The 23,621-nt window shown below is 30.5% G+C and overlaps 1 protein-coding gene across 3 annotated transcripts; it reads right to left on the bottom strand.

Annotated features, from left to right (window-relative positions):
* Positions 1 to 610: 610 nt before the first annotated feature.
* Positions 611 to 17,605, bottom strand: LOC105251078 (ATP-binding cassette sub-family C member Sur). 3 transcript variants are annotated; one of them, XM_020027449.2, is made up of 31 exons: positions 17,341 to 17,605; positions 15,447 to 15,749; positions 11,530 to 11,790; positions 11,112 to 11,214; positions 9,965 to 10,192; positions 9,493 to 9,690; positions 9,271 to 9,417; positions 8,903 to 9,103; positions 8,538 to 8,675; positions 8,174 to 8,336; positions 7,789 to 7,967; positions 7,592 to 7,717; positions 7,209 to 7,446; positions 7,019 to 7,124; positions 6,669 to 6,930; positions 6,408 to 6,545; positions 5,919 to 6,161; positions 5,556 to 5,803; positions 5,231 to 5,296; positions 5,072 to 5,140; positions 4,912 to 4,997; positions 4,535 to 4,764; positions 3,989 to 4,210; positions 3,677 to 3,858; positions 3,133 to 3,304; positions 2,673 to 2,910; positions 2,203 to 2,330; positions 1,829 to 2,016; positions 1,598 to 1,701; positions 1,283 to 1,479; positions 611 to 896 (listed from the first exon to the last, which is right to left on the bottom strand). In XM_020027449.2, the coding sequence occupies exons 2-31, from the start codon at positions 15,677 to 15,679 to the stop codon at positions 741 to 743; spliced, it is 5,250 nt and encodes a 1,749-aa protein (XP_019883008.1). In that variant the 5' UTR covers positions 15,680 to 15,749; positions 17,341 to 17,605; the 3' UTR covers positions 611 to 740. The 3 variants fall into 3 exon arrangements, with proteins under 3 accessions (XP_019883008.1, XP_025268776.1, XP_025268777.1); XM_025412991.1 differs by having other exon boundaries at positions 17,510 to 17,600; XM_025412992.1 differs by lacking the exons at positions 11,530 to 11,790; positions 15,447 to 15,749; positions 17,341 to 17,605 and having other exon boundaries at positions 612 to 896; positions 9,965 to 10,215; positions 11,112 to 11,183.
* Positions 17,606 to 23,621: the final 6,016 nt, after the last annotated feature.

The following is a 23,621-nucleotide window of genomic DNA, read 5'->3' as shown; positions in this document are numbered from 1 at the left end:
TGCACTATATATTCTTATTTTTCAGGCTATATATTCTTATTTTTTTTCTTTACATATATATATATATGTATATATATATGAATTATAAAAATACTTAATTTTTATAAAAAGTATTAATTTCTACATAAAAGTATATTTTGAAATGATTTTTGGTAGAGAATTTATTCGTAAACGTCGTACAATTCGAACAGGATATATATAAAACTGTTTTTATTTATCTAATTGTTTATATAAATTTTTATAAACTTTTTTTGTTTATAGTTTTTTTAAAATAAATAACGAACGATGGCTTAAATTTTTCGATGATTTTTTCAAGCTAATGATTTTGACAATATATGGTCATGGTCAAAATGATTCGATCTGGTTGTTTTATTTTAAATTTATCAATTTATTTATTTATTTGTCTGAGAGAAAATCTCTATGTTATCCAATTTTTAGAGTTTTATGTATATTATTTCAACATACATTACATATATAATATTTACAATTTACTTTTTTATATTTACAAGGAATAATAAAATATCTTAAATACATTCACATATGATACAAAAATAAAGCATTATCAAAAAATAGAAAATTAGTCACATTCGATTAGTATAAAAAAATAAAAATGTATTTCCTACAAGGTAGCAAAAAAAATGTTATATATTCCTCTAATGCAGTTCTTTTTAAATCTTTAGCTTAATCAATATTGTGATCAGTGCAGTTAATTGACAAGTGATTTTTGTTTCTTTTCGCAATCATCGTTGTTCGTCACTTTGGTCAATTGTTTTGATCATTGCCGAAAAGATTCCGTTTTGTAGCTGCATTAAATCTGTTGGTGAGCCTTCCTCGATGATTTTGCCTTCATCAAGAACAACAATACGATCACAACCTAATAATGTCGCTGCTCGATGCTGCGAAAATATTAAAATTTCATTAAAATGTATTTAATTTCATTATAATGAGATTAAATTCAAGATTGTAGGAATTTTAGTAAATATTATAATATTATTATGCTTCTTATTTTTATGATTGTAATATGTTATAAATAATAACATATGGAATAAATATATTAATATATTATTTTAATGTTAAACATAATGTTATTTAAAAAACAAATTTCTGTAAATGTCAATTTTTTAAAAAAACAATTTCCATTTTATAATAATTTCCATTTTGCACAAATTTAATAAACATATATCTTTTATGATTCTTTCAACTGTTCAAAACAGTTGGTCATTATTGATAAAACGAATAATTTACTTGACAAAATGCATATTTAATTTAAATGTCTACTAACCGCGATAATGATCACAGTTTTGTTCTCAAAGGCGACAGCAGCCGCTTTTAGAAGCGATTTTTCGGTAGCTACATCGAGCGCGCTGGTTGCTTCGTCGAGTATAACAATATTTGATCGCTGAAGAATCGTACGTGCCATGCAAAGAAGTTGTAACTGACCGGATGAAAAATTTTCACCGCCTTCTCGTACTTCGAGATCTGTATTAAAATTAGATTCTATAATATGCATACATATTTTGTACAACACATTGTTATCTTAAAAATGATACATTAATCATATTTTATAATATATTTATTATAAATTTATTACACGTACTCAGTCCTTCCGGATGCGAAGCTACAACATCTTTGACTTGAGATAGTTCCAAGGCATGCCAAATTTCTTGGTCTTCATGTTCCGAAAGCGGATCTAAATTTTCTCTACGAGAAATAATTTATTATGTTATAATTTTTATAAATTATGCAAGAGAGAGAGAGAGTCGAGTTGTATTAAAAGTTCTAGACGTGTTTCGCAAGACACTTGTGAAACTACATTGTTTATACAGACCTAATTGTGCCGCTAAACATTATTGCATCTTGCGGTATGGCTGATAACCGCGATCGTAATATTTGAAGAGGCACTTGCCGGATGTCAATCCCGTCTAATAAAATGCGTCCTTGACAGATTTCGATTAACTGGAAAAGAGCCATCATGGTAGATGATTTTCCGCTACCGGTTCTCCCACAAATACCCAACTACAAATATTAAGTTATACGTGTACATAATATATATCTATTTTCTTATATATTAAAAGCAAAAAAATAATTTAATATTTATTTTATTTATCTTATGTATTGTTATTTTTATATTATTTTTTAATTACTTATTATATAATTATTATTTATATTACTTTAAAATTATTATTTTATTAATTTAATTACCTTTTGCCCAGCTGGTATTTTCAAAAATAAATCTATGATCACTGGATTTCTGTCTACATCGTAGCGCAAAGAGACGTTTTCGAAAATGATCTCGCCCTTACTAGGCCAATCATCGGCCACTTGTAAATCTAATAATAAAATCGAAAGATATAATTAATATATATACGATAAAGAAAAGATAACGGGAAACAAATTAGATATTTGAAAAATAATTTCATATCAAGAAGACCTTGTGATTCTGGATAATAAATAAATTAAGCGCTGAGTAATTTCGGAAATTGATTAAATCGCTAACGATAAATTTTGATTAATATGGAAATTAAAAAAATATGCTGTATCATTCTGACAACAAAAGAAAAACTTTATTTATGACATTTGCTTTGAAACTAAATCCGCAGAAAAAATAAAAAATTAATAATAATAAAAGAAATTTTTTAACTAATGACAAATTTTTAAACTGAAATAATTACCGTTTTCGTGATACTTTTCTGGTTGCACGTTTCTATAGGTGGAAATTCGAACTACACTTCCCATATACATTTCGATTTCTGCAGTGAACTTGACTACCCAGTTCAAGTATATCGGAACTAAGAGAGTATAATTGATTGCTAGACCTACTAGAGCGGGTGTTACGCGGTTTGGGTATAATTGCGCAGAAAGTAAGGCCGCAAAAATGGCTGTTATCACAATAATAGCGCCTAGATAATCCTGAAATTTATCAAATTATAAGAAGGTTGTTATTAGAATCAATAAATCTGAGACATTCCTTATATATTGATATGATTCATAAAATATATATGTAATTATATTTATATAAAAAAAGTTTTTATATTGATATAAATTTTTGAATGCTGATTTTATGATTATTAAATTTTTAGAGATCGAATTTTGATTTTAAATTCTAGCACTTTGCTCGTTATTTTTTTTTACCAATGCGATGCCGAGCCATCTGCTGCTAGTATTTAAAATGAGAAACGCATTAGTGTTTATATCGAGGCGTCTCATTGTTTCCTTCATGAAACGGCTTTCTTGCTTGAATGCCCTCAGTGTCGGAAGCCCGGACAAAGTTTCTGAGAAATGCGCTGCTACCGGTCCCCTCGTGCTTAAACCATACGTATAATTATTTATACATTCCCGCATGAGGAAGTGAAAGATGCGAAAGAAACTTGGTGACTATCTTTAGTAAATTGGAGAGAAGAAACCTATGAAATATTTATTACATGCATCCTGTCTCGTTCAACTTTCATTCGGACAATTATTATCAATTATTATTGTTTAGTTGTTATTTAATGAATTATAATTTTTATATAAATGTCATAGACATATCATAGACATTGTAGCATATTGTAGATTTCTAGGTTTTTGAATAAAGAGTCCAGAAAAATAAAAATTTAAAAATTAATTTTTAAACGATTTAGAGGAATTATACACATAATTTTTTTAAAAGATTTATTATAGTAATCATCAGTAATACCTTCCGTCTAGTCGTTGCAATTGTCTGGCGCTCCGCCTGTAGAATCTTTGCAATACGTAATAAGCGCAGCTGGTTGGTACAGCAGCGATCAAGAACCACGGTGAAATAATAACATTAACAATCATCGCCGAGCCACAAAGTAATACAAAGGATGTTAATCTCTGGATTGATGTGGATATTTTCTTGAAAAAATATTAAAATAGAAACTATTTCGCGCATAATTAAAATAACATCACATATCAGTTATATTTGATGATATTGGTTATTACTTATTATATTATACATTATCAAAGAATGAGATGAAATATTAACCTTGTCTATGACACCCATATCGGCACTAAATCTATTCAAGATCTTCCCGATGGGATTATAGTCGAAGAATGAGATAGGTGCGCTAAGAAGTCCAGCGATGGCTTCTTGGTGTAATTTGCATCTAGCTCTGGCACCTGTCCACTGACCTGCCACATTGTACAAAAATGATAAAAGGATAGCGCCCACGGATATAATGATGTACACCTTGAAATAAGATACCGTCTGAAAAAAAGACAGAAATTCAAAACTGCTTAATTAAAAGAAAATACGAATATATACAGATATATATTATTGTAAATGTCATATTTTCAATCATCGGCATGTCACTATTGTCTTGCAATAGCAATTATTATTAATTTTTAATAATAGTATTATTAACGTATACATATTACTTGTGCTTAAGTTAAGATTGATATATTATATTCTCTCTGATGCAGAAGCTATGAGCTTAAAAAATGTTTTTCTTTAATGATAAATTTTGAGATGACATATGAAATATTTTTATCGCTTGTGTGTAATTAAATGTCAATATTATTATTTATTTACATTCTGACGTTCATTTATCGACGAATAAACGCTTTGATCCGTCCATCGACTCAACCAGAGATCAGTATACACACGAAGAAATTGATAACCTAATGCCGCTATGACGTAAATAAGTCCCGGCATCCATCCACCGGTCTTTGGATACTCCATCCAAGTCATTCGAGTTACTATTCCATTTTTATCGTCAATCTCAAATTCATTTGGTTCGTTTACATTTTCACTATCCATAGCTAAGAAAGATTAAAAAATCATATAGATAAATATCTTAACAAAAAAGAAAATAAAAAGGGGACTTTATGTTTATATTAAAATAAATTAAAAATATATATAAAATTATATATGTAAATAATTTGGAGAGAGAAAGAGAGATAACTAACTTTCTTCCATGTCATCCATATCGTCATTAATTCGTGATTCTATTGATAACAATCGATTTGCTGGAAGATGTTCCTGTTGATTTATCCTGAAAAAAGTGAAAAATACTTGATTTTCAAATATTTACTTATAATTTCTTAATAATTTTTTTTCTGTAATTACTTGTCAGAATTTAATATCAGTCGACGCAAGATACTTTTGTCCCTGTTAATCGTCATTTCTTCCGGATATCTAAAATTTAAAATTTTTACTTTTTTAACTCTTATTTTCTCACAATAATAACAAATTGTTATTATCTATGTATGAAAAGAAAATTGAAACCTTGTGGAGAAGAATTGTTTTAGCATATTGTTGGGTTGTCCGTTGTCATAAGTGTTATTTCTTGTCCTGCGCGAAAATAAGATACAAAAAAATAAAGCTGTTTAATGCGTAAAATAATGTATAATTCAATACTATTTTATATTAATTTTTTTTATTTTTTATATAATTGCAAATAAATAATTCAACATTAAGTATTGAAAACTTGCGGTAAATAAGATTAAAGATTTTTGCTGGTATAAGAAAAATCAATTTTGCATCAAAGACCTGGATGACTAGGTTTCTTTTTATAATTCGAAACTGAAAACGATTTTCCTCATATTTATACCTCAGCGTTATGTGTTCTCGATTATCGAGAATCATCGGTGTGCTGTTTTGTCGAAGAACCGGTAGTGGCCGTCGATTTTGCGTTTGAAAACTCGTCGACCTGATGCTATCGCGACACGTTTTCGATCGTTTCCTAGCGGTGTTCCATTCTTCAGTTGGTACCGGAAGATCCGTGAGATCATGACTCAAGTATCTCGATCCAGATAAAGTCGTTCGGCGCAATCTTAAAGGTACAAACGTTGGCGGATTCTGAAAGGAAGATTTACAACAAAATAATATTATCTTCGCGATAATATTATCTTCACATTAAATCTCTTAAAGAGATCTCTTATCTTGTTAATATATCCGCTTTTTTTTTATTTACCACATGAATATCGCGGTCAATGATCCACGATCCGTCGCTGGCGTGCCTTTTTGTTATGCCGATTCCAATTCTAGAGACTAGTCTAATCAAGGACCATCTATCTTTGGCCGTTTTCTGAAAACGATTTTCATTCTCCCGTCTTGAATCCGCGATTCGCCATTCGGCCGCCAATTCAGGATCCATATCTTCGATACCGGATTTTGTTCCGACAGCACGCACCCGACAGCTGTCCATGACAATTATCTTAAAGTAAATTTTTATATAACATTCTTTCTTATTCTTTTTTGATAGAAATGATTAGGTGATATAATAGAAATAAATATAAATAAATAATTATTTTTCTGTATATAAAGAAAAATATATTCAAATAAAAATATATTTTCATTTTAATTTTTTATTTATGCACAATATGTAATATGCTATATTAAAAAAAAAATAATATTATATAAAATATTATATAAAATATTATCGTTAAAGAAGTCATAAAACCTGATGAGCAGCCAATAACAGATCTAATCTGTGAGTGACCATAATCACAGTTCGACCGCTCCTCAACATAAGTTTTCTGACGCCATGATCAAAGATATGCCTACCAACATGTTGATCTAACGCCGATAATGGATCATCCTACAAGCAGAGTTTTCAATATAAAATTCAATATAATCTGTACAAATTTTGCATATAAATCTTGCACGCAAAAAACTGATACGTTAATGTTAAATTTACATAAAATATAGATTAAACACAGACCAGGAGGATGACATCGGCGTCACTGTAAAATGCTCGAGCTATAGTGACTCTCTGCTTTTGCCCACCGCTCAAATTGATACCCCGTTCACCTATTCTAGTTAGATCCCGACCGGGAAGTATGTCCACGTCCGGTTGAAGAGCGCATGCACGCAAAACGTTGCGATATCTTCGTGACCGATACGTTGAACCGAAGAGAATATTATCCCTCAAGGTCGCATTTTGGAGCCACGGCCGTTGCGCTACATAAGCGATCTTTAGACCCCTGATAAGATATATGATGACATATGGTGTTTTTAGTCATAAAATATTATCATTATTATTTCTTGCTTTTTTTTTCTTGTTTTAATTACTTGGTCCATTCAATGCTTCCGTTGATTTTTTGAATCTCTCCTAAGAGCGCCAACAATAAAGAGGTCTTTCCACTTCCGGTCTTTCCTACTATTATTGTCAACTGTCCTAAAATAATGCACGAAAATAAACGAAAAAATTAACAATTAAATACTTTATTATATAGATTTTTTCCTTTATAATTGTATTTACCTCGCGGAAAATTGAGAGCGTTAATCGTCAATCTATTTTCATCAGATTCCCAAGCGAAAGTACTCGATCTAATTCTGAGGACAGATTCTGGGACTTCCGGATCTTTTTCGAATACCGTATCAACCGAGGAATCAATCGCTAAACTAAACTCGCGCAAGATATTCGATTGCGAATGTTCCTCGTCCTCCACGATATTATCGAGCGACCCGAAAGTTGTCGCACTGTTAATAACTTCCATCTTGAAGACAATAACGCGTTGCATCGAATCGAATTATGGAATTATAAAATACAATGTTTCATTAAAATTAAATTTAATTAAAAAATATTTTTTAAAGTAATTTATAAAAGAGAATATTAAATTATTTTATTTAAAAAGTACTCACATCATTATCGGTATACGAATTTGTCATTGACAACGTATCTGCGGCCGGTTTTCGATCGTTTGGCTCAGGGAGAATATTTATGATCTCTGGCAGGAAAAGAAACTCCTCCAATCTCGTTGTAGAAGTCTGAAAAATGGAGAATGTCTCATGGAAAATAAACTTAAGAAGTAGTATCTCAGCAACGCGTTATTCCTCACCAAAGCGTTGATAATAATCGGCACTATCGCCGGAAAGATGAAGAGCGGTACGGTCAGCTGCGAAAAGAGCGCGAGACTGACAAAAAAGTTTCCCGCATCAAGATTTCGTTCTTCCAACCAGAAATAAATTCCGAATGTGAAGAGGGTCATCAGAACGGAGGAGGCGTGTGTCAGAAAGTCTACGATATTAACGTATAAATTTAGTCAGCTTTTTAAATTAAATTAAATTAAATTAAATTTTATTAAATTAAATTTTATTGTAATCGAATTGTAAGACTTATTAAAATCACACAGCTATTAAATTATAAAAATGATATAGAAATGTAATTATCCGCGTCTTTTCCCGTGTTTTACATAATAGATATTTCAATGTAAGAAAAATTACTGATGAGTGCCCAGTACACAGAATCCTTGTTTAGTAGTTTTAATTCCTGATTCCGAGTTTTGCGTATGCGATCGTCAAAAACATTTTCCCAGGCACGTAGCTTAATTAATCGCATTCCTTGAAGACTTTCATTAACTAGACGTAGTCGTGCATCACTTTTTTCCTGAGAATATTTTGCGATTATTAAATGAAAGATTATATTAGTTATAAATAACATAGTATGATTGATATACTATATTATTATTGAATTCATTCTATTAAATATTTGAAAAATTTTTAAAAAGAAATAAGAAGAAAGAATAACTGAATAACTGAAGAAATATTAAAAATTGAAAAATTAAGGAACAATGCAAAATATTCTTACTGCTACAGATTTGGAATTTTCGGACATTCGTTTCCCGAGAAGAAGTTGTATCGGTGTGACGATCAATATGCAGCAAATTGCTCCCACAATAGCACTGACACCCAATTTTAAATATAGAAGGAAAATGATAACAGCAATCTATACAAATTAAAAAAGATCTACAATAAGGGATTATCCTATGTTTTAATTTTGATATCTTTGTATAAATATTTAAATAATATTTATTAATAATAAATATTTAAATAATTTGTATAAATAATAAATAATTTTTAAATAATTTTTCTCTAAAATATTATATATTATAGAGGCATGTAATATATACATGCATCGTAATAATGTTTCTCTACGTATTTAAATATCTTTACTTTTAATGGAATGGCCCAGATATAATGACCGATCCAGAAGAAACTCATTACGTTATATACGTCTTCGGACATGAGATTTGTCAATGTTCCAATATCAACTGCTTGTTGATGGGAATGTTGATCTTTTTCTTTGTCGGATGGTTTTTCTTCCTCAGAAATACTCCAAGAAGATAATCGAAGAGCCTTATCGTAAATTAATACCTGGACAATTCAATAAAATTTCAACAAATCTTATTTATCTGGCTATTTTTCGAAATTTGCGAATCAAAAACAATGAAAATAAAAAAAAATTGTCTTCAAATTTTAAATTATAAATGCTTTGCATAATCCTCTCTCGAATATTTTCGTATAACATGATAATATACTACCTGAAGAGCTGTTCGTAAACGTATTCCTTCAACGCAGAGTACATGAGTAGAAGCTTGGCTTATTGTACTTTGCAAAATGGTCGCAAGAAAAACCAAGATTCCCAAGAAATATCCATTTTTTAGAATTTGGGAAAATGTCATGGCTCCCTAAATAAAGCCCGTCTCTTTTAGGTGGTTAAACATATTGAAATATTGTAAAATGATCGAGAGATGTGACAGTACCTTCCAAGAGAAATTTTCATTCATCATGGTATTGTTTTGAAGATTCGATGCATAATCGATGATTTTAGAAATCGCCATAGGACCTACCAAAGTCGTAGCATCACCTAACAATTTTAAGACGCCACCAGCTGCGAAAGCCAACCATATTCGTTTCCAGAAACATTTCCATAATGACACTTTCTGCCCACGGTTTCGTAGCTAAGAATTTAATAATTTAACTTGTATAAATACACATAAATGTGTAGAATATAAAAATAAATCGCACATAAAAAGTAATTATATTTATTTTTATAATTAAAAATTTAATTTGTCTGAGGCACATTAATTAAAAATTCATTTGTCTAAGGCACATTAATATATATAAAATATAAAATAATATAGTATAAAATATATTTAGATTTATGTTAAACGTAATAAGAAAGACTTAATCATCTTTTGTAGAAGTATTTTGGGAAAGGAAAGAATCATATACCCTTTCGGCTTCGTAAATATCGCGGAAACGTTCGAATTGGTTCCTCGCCGTCTCCTCATTCGGAAGTTGTCCAAGGTCGTGGAGCTCGAGTGATGCGTAATAACCGCGTGACAGCAGGTCAGTCACCCAGTGGAAGGTGATTCTGCTGAGGAACGGCGAGACGGAGTGCATATAGGAGCCCCGCGTGTTATCGAACCTTTTAACGGTATACCGCCTGCTCTTCTGCATCTAACAAGCAAAACCGAAATATCCTTGCGGATGCATTCACGATGAGAAAAGCGTTTGAAGTGTCGAGCGACGCGATGTTTATACATTTGGTTTTGCGTCGAGAGGAAAATTCGAGTAGTAAAACGTCGCTGGTTGTTTGCTTTTATCGAGTCGAGGAAGTCGTAAATGCAAACGATGGGAAGGCTTTTAATACATCTGAATGTTTCCTATAAGTTCTGAGGATATGCATTTTGATAGATATATTAACGAGTGAGAAAAGATATATAATAGAGGGAAAATGTCTTTATATTTATATGTGGAAGATAACTTGAGCGTATCTTTCATTTTTCTAAATCGGAATACCTTTTCTATGCAATTTTACAGTAAGCAAAATCTCTGTTGAAAGTTTGCCTTATGTATTTTTGTGGACGTGCCAGCATAACCCTTGAACAAAAAGCACCGTATTAGCGTTCGATAAGCACGTCTCACCGGTGCATGATAATAACCATTATTGTTCAAACAAACTTGCTAAATGTAAAACAAACATTTACGCTAGTTGCTGGAGCAACTGGGTAACGTCGATAAGAATATAACTTCCTTGTGCTAGCTGTTGGCTTAAGTTGCGCTTGTTGTGAATACCTGATGTCATCTTACGTGATCAGGTTTAAACTTATACCGAAAATGAGTCACACATTTTGATCCGAAAAGGAAAGCGGGAATATTTTCGAATTGAAACTAATATATATGTAATGAAGAAAGGACATCTTTTATATTATTAATTGAAATTATATTATAATTATAAAGTCATGAAATATATTTAAATTTAATTTTTATTTATATCTAAGCTATATTGTGTAAATTATAAAAGAATTTTATATAGATCTAAATATTATATAAGTATAAAAAATTCTTTTTGTTAAATAATTAAATTACTACTCACCATACGATAAAGGGTGTAAGAATCGATGAAAGCGAGCAATCCGCAACAAACAGCAGTGATCCCTGTTGTTGCAACACGAACATGTTGGATGGACAGATTAAATCTAAAATATTTCTTTCCTTATAATTTCCGAAGTATCTCCATAAACGTAAAAAAGAATAAATAAAATAAAAATATAGCATCTTAATAAGCATAAAACTGTCTGGAGAAAAGTTGTTATTAGTAATAATAATTGTTTTAATGTAAACTAATGATAATATTTTTTACAAATAATAATAGAATTAATAAATTTTTAATTTAGATAGTAAAATGGTTCATAAAAATAGAACTTATATTCAGAGTTTTGACCACAAATTGCACATTAATAACAAAAAGGGATGAAAATATGTGAACATATATTTTATTATCGATAGTGTACCTGCATAAGTGTAAAAGCTTCCATGCTCGTGAAAGCCCAATTATCGTAAATCCACCGCCAGATACAGCAGTACCAAAACCATCCCTCTTCTCGGTTTCGCGATGTAATATCCAACAGAATAGTACAGCGATCGTCGCCAAGATTGATGACAAAGAGATCGATGTTAATATAGATTCGCACACTTCCAATAGAAGAATTGAAAGTAGTAACATACAAAGTAAAGTTCTGCTTGTGTGAAGCGGCAAGAGCGACTTAGAAGATCTAAGCGAAAAAAAGATTATATTATTTTTATATTATAATTACGTCTATTTATCGTTACAAATTCGTCTATTTATCATTTAAATAGAACTACGTAATGAAAATGCAAGTAACAAAATATTTTAATAATAAATAAAATATGCTAATTAGCAATAATTTTATACCATTGGTCCATAAAAAATAAGATTGTAAATAAAATAAAATTATTGAATAAAATCATCAAATGATACAGTAGTCACTCGCTTTATTAATAATCAATTAAAATGCAAAAAATGGAATATTCAGTATGAAATTATATCAAAAAGATTTAAATTTAAATATTACATTTGTGCGTAAATACACACACACAGTAAATGTTCAAAATGACAACAATCCGTTGGCATACAGCTTTAGCATTTGTTTACGTTATGTATTGTAATATTCGCCCTCTGAAATTCAAGCCGACAGGTCATGATATGATTTGCTCCGTATGTCATATCCCGTAATTGCGGTTATTCTCTATAAACAATTAGCAATTATCAGCGTGTATGATTAAATATTTGTAAATGTATCAAGAAGTTCGCTATTTACTTGAGTAAATAGTTCGCATAATTTAATCATTTAAAGTAGAAATCGAAGCAAGAGTATAGAAATTATAAATTATTGCTTTGTTGCAAGAAATTTGTAAGCAATAATTATTTAAAAAATATTATTAATACTATAATTTGAATTTTATCTTTATATATTACAAATCAACATAGTTTATACAGTCAATTCGCTGTTGCCAATCATCGATCAGTGAGTAACAAATTTTTATAAGAACGTCAAATATATATATATATTTTTTTTAATTTTTTGCTTTTTAAACTTATATTTGTTAAGTATTAAATTTTTACTTTTTTACCTATTTACAATTATTTAGAATTCTTATCTTTTCTTATCTTTTCTTATCTTTTTTTAGAAAGATTTTTTCATAACTCTAATTTAAAATTTTTATTTTTATTCGCGTAATTGTAAATTATCTAATATTATTTTTACATAGCCATTTTATTTTTTGTTTAGTTTCACGTATGCTATAATTCGTTATTATAAAATAATTCGAAAAGCTTCACTCATTGTATTGATTCACATAATTCAATATTAACTCATAGCAGTCAATAAAACTTTTATGGGGAAGTTAAAATGAAAAAATGCCAATGGAATTTGTTTTTTATAAGTGCATAATCGCATTAGGTATGCGGGCACATTATTTATTCAAGGAATGAAGCTATATGAATAAGGAATTAGATTTGTACACGTCTTAATGAATTTGAATAATCTCTGAGTCATTCCGCTTGCGATTTCCTGGGTCTTTAGATATATCATGATAGTAATCATGACGGGATCAACTTGCTTTATATCCGCATATGTGTGTCGCGCAAAGTAAATATAAAATTAAAAAATATCAAGAAGTGAAAAGAATCTCCCTCTCTTCGTAAAATAGGCGTGCATCTATTTCGAGGTCTATTAAAATAAAAAAATATAATGGATAAAAGTAAAAAGTATAACTCATATTTTTATCTTTGAAAAAGATGTTTATAGAAGATTTATAGCGACAGGAACGGAAAATTGATATATTAAAGATTCTACTTATACGTGGTCTATTATTAATTTTATGGTAGTAATAAGTAGTTTGTATCGGATTAGCTAATTTGTAGACGAACATGCTTGAAAGAATAAACTTGAAACAAGTTTGTTCCTATGTGCAATTGCGAGGATATGGAATTTCGATATTAATATATAAGAAATTTAATGTTTAATTTGTGATAAGAGGATTTGGCAATCAATATTGTTAAGATTCCTCGAACGATGATTGCAAATCAGCGATCACACAACGCGTAGTAATACGCGCAGAATATCTTTATGTTACGAGAAAGAAGGAGAGAAAGAGACTCGAGCTACAACCTGTTGTAAATTATTCCTATAATTAATATAAAGTGGCTCTCCCTCTTTCTCTTTTTCTTTCTTCTTCTCTTTTCACGCATGAACACATTCCGCTACTCCGTTTCATTAATTGCTTTCGCGTAATAAAAACGCACGCAGTGTCGATGAAGTATGTCGATCATGATTAACGGAATTGCTTCATTTGCATGCCGCTACAATTTTGCAGATCCTAGGGACCGCATGTATTATTATTATATAATATGATGATCATGTATAAAATAATTACTAGGTAAGATTTATTGATCAAATTTTTAATAATTGTTCCGTGTTTATTTTGAAATTATATATTAATGTTATACGATTAACATAATGAGAGTTGTAGTCAAAGTATTCCAATTTTTACTAGAGAGAAAATATTTATATATTTGTTATGAATCGTGATATTTTTAAATATTACTTAAGTTTTAAATATTTTACGATGATTAAAATCAATTCTTTTTCTAGTCATTAGAATATTAAATTGTTTTCCTTATATGTTCGAATAACTCAAATAGAATTTATCTAATCGCTTAATTAACATTAAATTTTATATAACATTTTACAAAAAAAATTTTAAAAATAGAAAAATATAAGCATTTATTCTTGTAAAAATCCATTTAGATTGCATGATTGCAGTTAAACATAATTCATGTTGAACTTTGACAAACAAGATATCAAGTAATTGCGAAAATATCGCAGAATTTTGCAGTTTGTTGCTTCTGCGAAACATGAAACTGCAACATGCAGCTTCAGCATGTGAAAATAATCAATACGCTTTTTTAAGAAACGCATCGTTAGCCACTGTAAACACTTGGTAAGAGAGTTGAAAAATTAAATTTCAAAGATACTGACTGAGAAATTAAGCTTATCATTAACAATATATGTATAATATTATTAATAATATTCATAATATTTTGTCACTCTTCGTTTATCGTTATATAAAATTGTATTAATTATGTCTGATTATTCTGAATTTTAATTAATAGGCTAATGATATATATTATTCGGAATCTGTTATGGATAGTTATTATAAAAGTAACGCGGAAAGATGATGAGAGAGCATGTTGTATTCCAGATAACAATAATTGATTCAAGGATGACGTATAATTACCAGCGGCTTATGCGTCTTAATGGAGTAAATTCTCTAAGATGAACGTAACCTTTGTTTGAATCATGGGACATCCCCAAACGAATAAAATTGTCTAATTGAAACTTGGTTCAATCATAGACTTATAGAATAGACTGACTCCTCCGTAAGAGGCAGCGTTGAAGTATATAAAGGACAGAGAGTCCCGGAATCATCTCTCTGTCCTTTATATCTTTCAACGCTGCCTCTTACGGAGGAGTCAGTCTATTCTATAAGTCTATGGGTTCAATTAAGCCTGAAAGTTCTCGTGTACTATTTAAATAACATGTGTAACAGATGTTCCGTTAAAATTTAACCGGGAAATGGTTAACGCGCGAGAAACTTCGTATTCTTAGATGGTATATATATATATGATACATTGATATTTCGCGTTTCCCATTTTAGACTGCTCTATAATTATATTGTTGAGCGATATTTCTATTCGTTTATAACTAATCGCGAAAAATAACTGCCTCATAAATCCTAAATAAATTTTGACTTTCGAAACGATTATTCTAAATGATGTGAGTTAGAAAATTATTATAATTTTAAAATATTAGCTCTTAGCAATATTCTCCTTTTTTCAACTTACTTTCTGATCGCGCTGCATTTATACTTGAAAATTAAAATCACGATCACAGCAACGAGTATTGTAAAAATAGCGACGAAAATGTTCATCAGTTCAACGAGACACTCGGTCGCTGATTGCGAGTCATTTTCCGGAACCTGGAACATCGTGCCATTTTCGGCGCGCCAGAACCAAACGATCCGTTTTGCAGGTCTTGGTAATATACGTAGAAATTTGTATCGTTTGCAGAAGTCCATTTCGATTCTGTGTAATGTCTCCGATAATTTTAACACAAGGTATCATTTATGTACCTCATTAGAATTGCACCTAGAAAAGCGAATATTTATGTGTCACATAGATCGGATAAAATGGTCGATAAAGGAATCGAAGAAAAAAACCAAGCTTTTATATGTGAAAGGAATAAGAAATGTGTGTGCATATGTATATACATTTGCATTTCTATAGAAAAGAATAAATAGTAGTATGACAAGTATTCATGGACTGAAATAAATTACGCGCGTTGGAACATTCAGCCTGAAATATTTAGATTTTTACCGGAATAAATTATACGCTAGAGTATACACATTACCGGATAATCGGAGATCTGAGATTTATTTTCGTTATACTTTTATACTGACGTCACAAGAGAGTCATTCACGAATTAGATCTGTCTCTCGTACGGAAAAATCCGTGCATCACGTGATGCATTTTCGCGTTTTAACACGTATTCTAAAAATATACCGAGGCATTGAATAACTTTCAACATTCAATAATTTGGGAGCGCGTGTGCACTAAACTTTATAATTCATTCGTTGTTACTGGAGAGTAATTTAGGAAGGTCAAGGATAAAATCAATAAAACGATGGAATTAAATGAAGTCTTATGCGATATTGCAATATACGAGATATTTTTGAAAATTGTATATTTAGCATTTTTCGTTAAATTCAGTAAAAAGATAATCGTAAGAATCGCAGATATAATTTCAGAGATAAAAGCTATTTAATATTGTTGTGAAAATATACATGTAGATAGACTATTTTAGATAGAAAATGATCTTTATTATGTTGAAATTACCATAAAATCGATCTACCAGAATTAATTGCTTAAATCAATAATTCACGATTTTTCACGCGACTTGAAATTATAAATTATATCATGAAATATACTATGTATAATGTTTTATACATGTCTTGAATAAATCTTTTAATACAATGTCATCTTATTTATATTCAATCAGTTTCTGAAAAATAAATTTGACGATCTTGAAAAAATAATTTCTGCTCAAGGTTTTTGTGCGACGCATTTTGTATCTGACAGTGATCAGTGATATTGAAACGAAGAAAATCAATCATATACATAATAAGTTTGAATTTTAATTGTATTTTGCATTTTTTACATGCATTATATCGATATTTGAATACATTTTGAATATACTTTTTTGCGAATAATTGTGCGTAATATTAACATATATTACTTTTCACTTGAATATTTAACAATGATAATTAATCGTCATATGAATCTTAATGACATGGTGTTTCTGAGAATCTGTGAAAAGTCCTGAGAAAAATCACATCAATCAAATTTGAAATTTGTTTTATACTATTTAACTTTTTTTCAGAAACTCTGTTGAATATAAATAAGATATATGAGAAGACATCAATTGTTTGAAGTTCAATTTATATATTCCTTGAATAAAATAATTTTATATTTTATTTCATCCCTTATATGAGAAAAACTTATAAATTATTCTCGAATTATTTCAACTCTTTGACAATGAAATACGAAATATGATACAAGATAGAAGTTCAATATATAAATTACATACGCTTATTTAAACGAAATAATTAATATTAAATAAGTTAGATAATCATATTAATTCTGAATAAATTTTTAAACATGTTCCAATAAATTTACTTACCAATAAGATACATTAATTTTTTTATTTATTCATGGTCCGTTTGTTCAATTATACGAAAGGCTCGATAATTATTTTTACGAGTTAACATAAACACGATTCTAAATTACGCTGTTTTTTTTGCATAAACACAAAAAATTTGCAGAAAATTAAACCACTAGCCGGTTGTCACCTTTGGCCGTGCATGGCTGACAAATCGCCACGTGCGCGTCACTGACAAGTAGCACGGGAGCCACGTCCTCCCTCGCCAATGGTTCACAGTCTACTGAGATGAGAATCGCACAGAATGCCAATGGCAATTCCATATGTACGGTGAGTCACACGGTGAAAAAGAAGATTCCGCGAGCTAGTGTGGTACATAAACTTCGAGATACTGATATAATTTCGTTAAGATAAAATTTCGATGTGTGTAACAGATGCGAAATTCGTATCGATGAACGCAATTTTTTCATATAATAGCATTTTCTGCGCGTTGTTTACTCCGAATTTAAAAATGTAGAAACGATGATGAGAAAAAATTTAAAAATATACCGTTGAATGTTAAAGAAAGGTTCCCTAAACAAAACAGCAGAAAATTATATACAACTATAAGATTGATATAAGAATAATTATTTGGATTCTATAAAGAATTTAACATAAAAACTTGCATTTTATCCATCATGTCAATGCCATTATATGTATTTAAAAAAGGAATGTAAAATATTTGAAAATAAATAGTAAAATAGTAAAAAATCAAAGGAGTAAAAAAAATTCTGAAATAATTTCATAGTGTTATTTGCTACAGATCCTTTTTTAGCTGTAGCATAAATTGAATTTGTGGAAATTATATTGAGTTTCAGTCCTTGATTTCCCGACGGGAAACAAATGTAACAATTGTAAATCTTCGTAGATTGCTGGCGTTTGAGAAAGCCAACTGACTTGTACTTGTTTAGTTTTTCTATGTACAATAAGATCAGTCAGGAAGAATCGATAGCTGTGTCCTATTAATGGACACCAGTAACTATTGCTTCTATAAATCGCGTTAGTCACAGCTTAATTTTACCGGCGAGGCTTTTATTCACATCTCTTTTGACGGTTACCTAGAAAAAGCTCGAACTTTTCATATTCTGATATTTTCGAAAAAATACTTATAGACTTTTCATATATAGTATTTTAATAACAGATGGTATTCTAAAAGAAAGTAATTATTATTTAATTATTCTGTATTAAAAATTGATAAAAATCTATGCAATGTTAAATTTTATGGATATAAAAATTTTAATTTAAAGAGATGTGAGGCTAAAAAAGCATTTAATTAATTAGTAGTAAGTTACATACTCTTTACAGACAATATCAAAATTTCGTTATTTAAAAAATTTCAAAATTAATAATTCACGATTAATTGGACAAAATACGATTTTTTAATGATTTTAAGAGGAATTCACAGATTTGAAGGAATTTGTCTTAATATCATTTTCGGCCTCTATGCTATTTTGAGAAACACGTTAACTTTATTTTATTTGTGTATCAAGCAATTAATTATCGAAGGTAATTTTCCGTTCCAACGTAATAAATCACGTTTTTCCGTAAATTTATCGGATGTAATAAGAATTATCGGCCGCCTCTATCGTGTTCTCCAAAAAATATATTACTCAAGGCAATAACCAGTTTTGCTTGTATACATATCTTTATAGAGCAGAGAAAAATAAACTAATGAGAACCAAGCAGAAAATAGAGCGTAAATAAAAATCCTGCAATTAAAGTTAAATTTGGACTTTTTTTCGGAATATTCTTAGTAAGTGTTAACAACAATTATTTTTAGAAATCGTACAAAAATGAAATATAAACACATATCAAAATTATGAAATAATACATTCTTTTCTTGTCATTTACTTGCTATCTGAGGCGTTATAGATTGTATGGAAAACAGAGCATGCGATTTGTATAATTTTATATTTTTTTTATTTTTATATTTTTCATTATATGTATATACTATCCATTTTTGTATCATTTATCTTTATTCCGAAAAGGAGGTGAAATCTTTAGATTTTTTATAAGCATTTTTATTCACACTCCCTTTTTTGGGCTTGACTGTCATCAATCTATTTTACTGTCTGTTATGTATATTGTTTATTAAAGCTTTCTTTCTTTAATTTTTATCTTTATAACATTCCATGAGGTTTCCGCGAGAGAACAGCATCATTCCCTCGTTGACTAGTTTGTTATTCATATATTCCTTGTCGTTTATACCATAAATTTATTCTACCTCAAAAAATATTGTGTATTAACCGCGCGCGAGGATCCTGTCCGCGATGTTTATTTTATCTTATTTTTAACGCGTTACTATTCTATCTCATCTCGCGTTACGTTAGATATACTCGACATCATAAATGTTTAAGACATAAAATTGCACTTTGCGCGTATTCGAAGCACGTGTACACGATAAATTATTTCTTGCACCGTTAAACGGTAGCTTTTATTTAATTAGATTCTGAAATATATAATATCAAATTTTATCTCTCTTTCTCTCTCCCGAAATGCGTAGGTACATGGGTACGAAATCAACACACGAAAAAACACGATGATTTATTTGAAAAATATTTAATAATAAACATTGACAATATACAGAGAAAATACGCCATAAGAAGTCGCTATGGGATTAATAGAACCTAACAACTGGTCCAGACTTACAAAATATCATCAAATCAGACAATGATAAAGGTGTCACGAGTCACACCTTATATTCCTATCAATATTTCGCAAATAAAGTTCATCGAGTTGATCAGATATTCTTTCTCTCTATCTCTCTCTCTCTCTTTCTCTCTTACTCTTACCTTTTTCTTTTTTACTCTTTTACTGATTTTCATTCATTTCCTGCAAGAGTTCATTATTATGTAACGAACTCTCGGTAGCATAAAATCGCTTATGAGGGGGAAGTTCGCAAAGAGATACAGAGGCATACCTAAATGACGTTTCCCTCTCTTTGCGGATTTCTTTTTACATTTGCGAGAGAAGCGGAAAAACAGATGGCGATTAGCTGTTTTAGTTTTTTTCAGTGAGTCGAATATCACTGGGCATTTTTCCTCATTTGTTACATTGTCTTTGTGCTACCTTACTAACGATAATTAATTCGTGTTCTTGATTTCACCAATCCGTGGAGAAGGGTACGAGTTTCTCGCTCATTCATCGCACATCAACGCAGGCATACACATAATTTCACATCACACGTACAGATACATTGAACTTTACACACGCACACGCGTTTCTAGAAATATCATTAATAATAACGCCCTAATGTCATGGAACATCTCTCATTTATTTTTCTTTTTTTTTTTTCATTTGCAGTAATTCGAAAAGAATAGCACGGCGCTGCCGATGATGCGGACCGGTTCGAGACACACAGTTTCGCTTTGGGGCATCAGTCGCGGATATTATATATATTCTTTCTCGTGCCGGACGATCACATAACAATCGCCAGAAAGATCCTTCGACAGCACCCTGCTCAAATACCTAGGATATGTTGCTTGTAAGATGTGTCATTACGTAGTCATGTATTCATCTAAATTCATTTAAAAATTCTTTTACAGTATTTATCGTTAATTAATAATTATACGTATAACGTACGGTGCGTATCATTGAATTATTTTACATTGCGCGAAAGATCTATCACTAGCTTTGAATCTCGTCGTTATCTCGACAAGGATAAATCAATTGTCGGTGATGAATTCACAAGCTCTCGCTTGCGTCCGTTGCAAGCTCACCAAGATCGAAGAATCGACCTCTAAATCATTTTGCGATTCATATATTAAAACGTTTCAGATATTACGGTTCGACATATGGATCTGAGATTATTTGGAAACGAGTTCTTCAATCCGGAGGAGACGTACGCTTGGCGAAAGTCTGAGAGACCGAAATGACAGGATAAAGTGTGTTGTTTGTGAGACACGAAAATATGTAAACGTGCAGAAACTCGACAGAAGCCATTAAACTTTTTCATAAATTATATTATTATCTAGATATGTGTGTCGCGTTCTTTAGTGGACAACGGTGCCTTCGACGGTCGAAAAAAAATTTCTCCCGTAATAATTCTCGTAAATTTTATTTTTCTTTTTCTTCCGATAGAAAACGATAAAAGAAATTTCATTGTCGCTTCAGAATTACACTAATGGGGGATTCTCTCGTTCTAATAATAAAGGGAGAAACGAAAATAGAGAGACGTGAGAAGGAAGGGGAAGAAGAGAGCTGATTTAGTCTCTATGAACCTCTATGATTCTATGAACATCTTGTACGATAGGCCTGTCGCAACAGTAACGCGTATAAAGAAGAGAGGAAAATCGAAGAAAGTAAATTATGCACCTGTAATGAGGATACGCGACGAACCCGCGAAAAGAAAGTGTCTCGCATGGTTCTCCCGTCTCGCTAATTTGAGCTTGACTTATTACGCTAGCCACTAGTAGTAATAGCCTACCGATAAAGGTATCGATTACGAATAAGTATAAATTGTAATTACAGTGTACAATATACACAGGGAGATAAATCTCGCAGAATCTCTTTCATGCTCGTATCGTACTTTTTACTCGTGCGAAAATTTCTTTTTTCGGAAAAACGTATTCTCTTCGATCTTTCTCCGATTCGGTATAGTTCCTTGTGCTGTCCTTCACGCGGAAGAGTGTGTACATACGAGAAACTGACGCTTTGTAATTCTCAATAGATGAGATTCTTTCCTTCGAACATCAGCCGTTACATCGTCCACGTAAAATAATCACACGTTTCATTTTCATTCGACTGATCCGCGTTTTACGTATTTACTGCGTAATTAATTATAATCTACGTTTATTAATTTAACGTTACAAGAATCATGAGTATGTTCGAGTGTGGTAGTTTCTTTTGTTTGCCTGCTTAACAAGTTCCTAAAAGTGCACGGTTCTCGGCACGATTTTTCTCCACCGTCTTTGTGCTCGACAAATCTAGTTGATCTATGTACACGTACACGACGCTCGCGAGAGAAAAAAAAGAATTGTCATCATGACTCGAGTATTTCCCGAGTGTTCGAGCTTAGCCTAACTCTAATTGAAGATTAGAATAAAACGTAACGACGGCCACACTACATTCCGTACTTTCTAAAACATCTTTGTCATATTTGGCTATTTCTTATATCCTCGTTCTCCCCCCTTTTTTCGTCTTTCTTTACTCTTTATTTTTTACTCTTCAGTCACATTGGTTCTCATTCACGTCCTCCATTCTTTTCGTACGCAACATATTATAGCGTAACATATCTTATTCTTACGTATAATATACGATAAATCTTCGCTTAACTATTAATTTAACAGAGATATCACTCATTCGACTCAGTGTGCGTACCATTTTCCCTTTCGCGTTACTCCTAAATAGAGTATCTTTTACTTTCTGTATAGCGTACCGACATATCTACTTTATCAGGAAGCAGATATTGAGTGTCACGAAAAGAAAAAGAAAGTTGATAGTTGAAAACACCGATCTGAATAGAGAACAAAATTAATAGTCATAAAGAGGAGATACCCATTTACAAATAAATTAACAATACTGAGGAAACGAAAAATGAATATATAAAAAGATTATATAAAAATTATGTGCGCGTTTCAGCAAAATAATTTCTATAAGATAAGTAGTTCGAAGGTAAAAAAATAGACACAGTATTACATCTAATATTTAGTATCAAGATGTATGATGTTGACCACAGGTCGCGAAATTAAAAGATTAAAAGAGAAAAACATTTAATACGAAATATTAATATCTATTCGTATCGGCATTTTCGATCATTCAACGCATTTCGCTACAACTGGATCGGCATTTAGCTGTTTCTAATCATTTTTCGTGACGAGAGAAGACGAGTTTGTTTTATTTTATAGACACGTGCGCGCGCATTTCTTTGACATCGAGAAACCGAAATAACATGCTGAGTATACAATGTCACGTTGAAGAGTGTTCGCATAATATTTGTTTATTACCGGTGAAGGAAGTCCGACTTAGCATCGCGGATCTTCATGGATTGATTTTTTTTCGTTTAAAGACCAAATATATATACAATCATAAACAAATACATCACTAAAAATATTATTTAAGTAATTATCAATATAATTATATAATTTTAATATGTAATTTTATAATTTATAATTTATATAATTATTAAATAATATAATGTATAAAATTATTTATATATGAAGTGTAATTCAATTATATATATGTAAAAGTATATAATTTCGTATAAAATTAATATTTTATATAAAAAAATTATATAAAAATTAATAAAATAATAATTAACGTTT

The sequence above is a fragment of the Camponotus floridanus genome, unplaced genomic scaffold (genome assembly GCF_003227725.1).
Source record: "Camponotus floridanus strain SB8 unplaced genomic scaffold, Cflo_v7.5 scaffold6, whole genome shotgun sequence".
NCBI classification, from domain to species: Eukaryota; Metazoa; Arthropoda; class Insecta; order Hymenoptera; family Formicidae; genus Camponotus; species Camponotus floridanus.
Note: the sequence above shows the minus strand (reverse complement) of the source record. Positions and strands in the feature narration are given on the sequence as shown.

What these genes read in the sequence shown, in the direction of transcription:
- LOC105251078 (XM_020027449.2), bottom strand. Translation starts at nt 15,679, where the DNA reads ATGGACTTCTGCAAACGATACAAATTTCTACGTATATTACCAAGACCT. An exon ending in CTGATATTAAATTCTGACAA is followed by an intron (nt 4,998 to 5,071) that starts GTAATTACAGAA and finishes CACTTTTTTCAG; the next exon opens with GATAAATCAACAGGAACATC. An exon ending in TATGGATGACATGGAAGAAA is followed by an intron (nt 4,765 to 4,911) that starts GTTAGTTATCTC and finishes AATCTTTCTTAG; the next exon opens with CTATGGATAGTGAAAATGTA.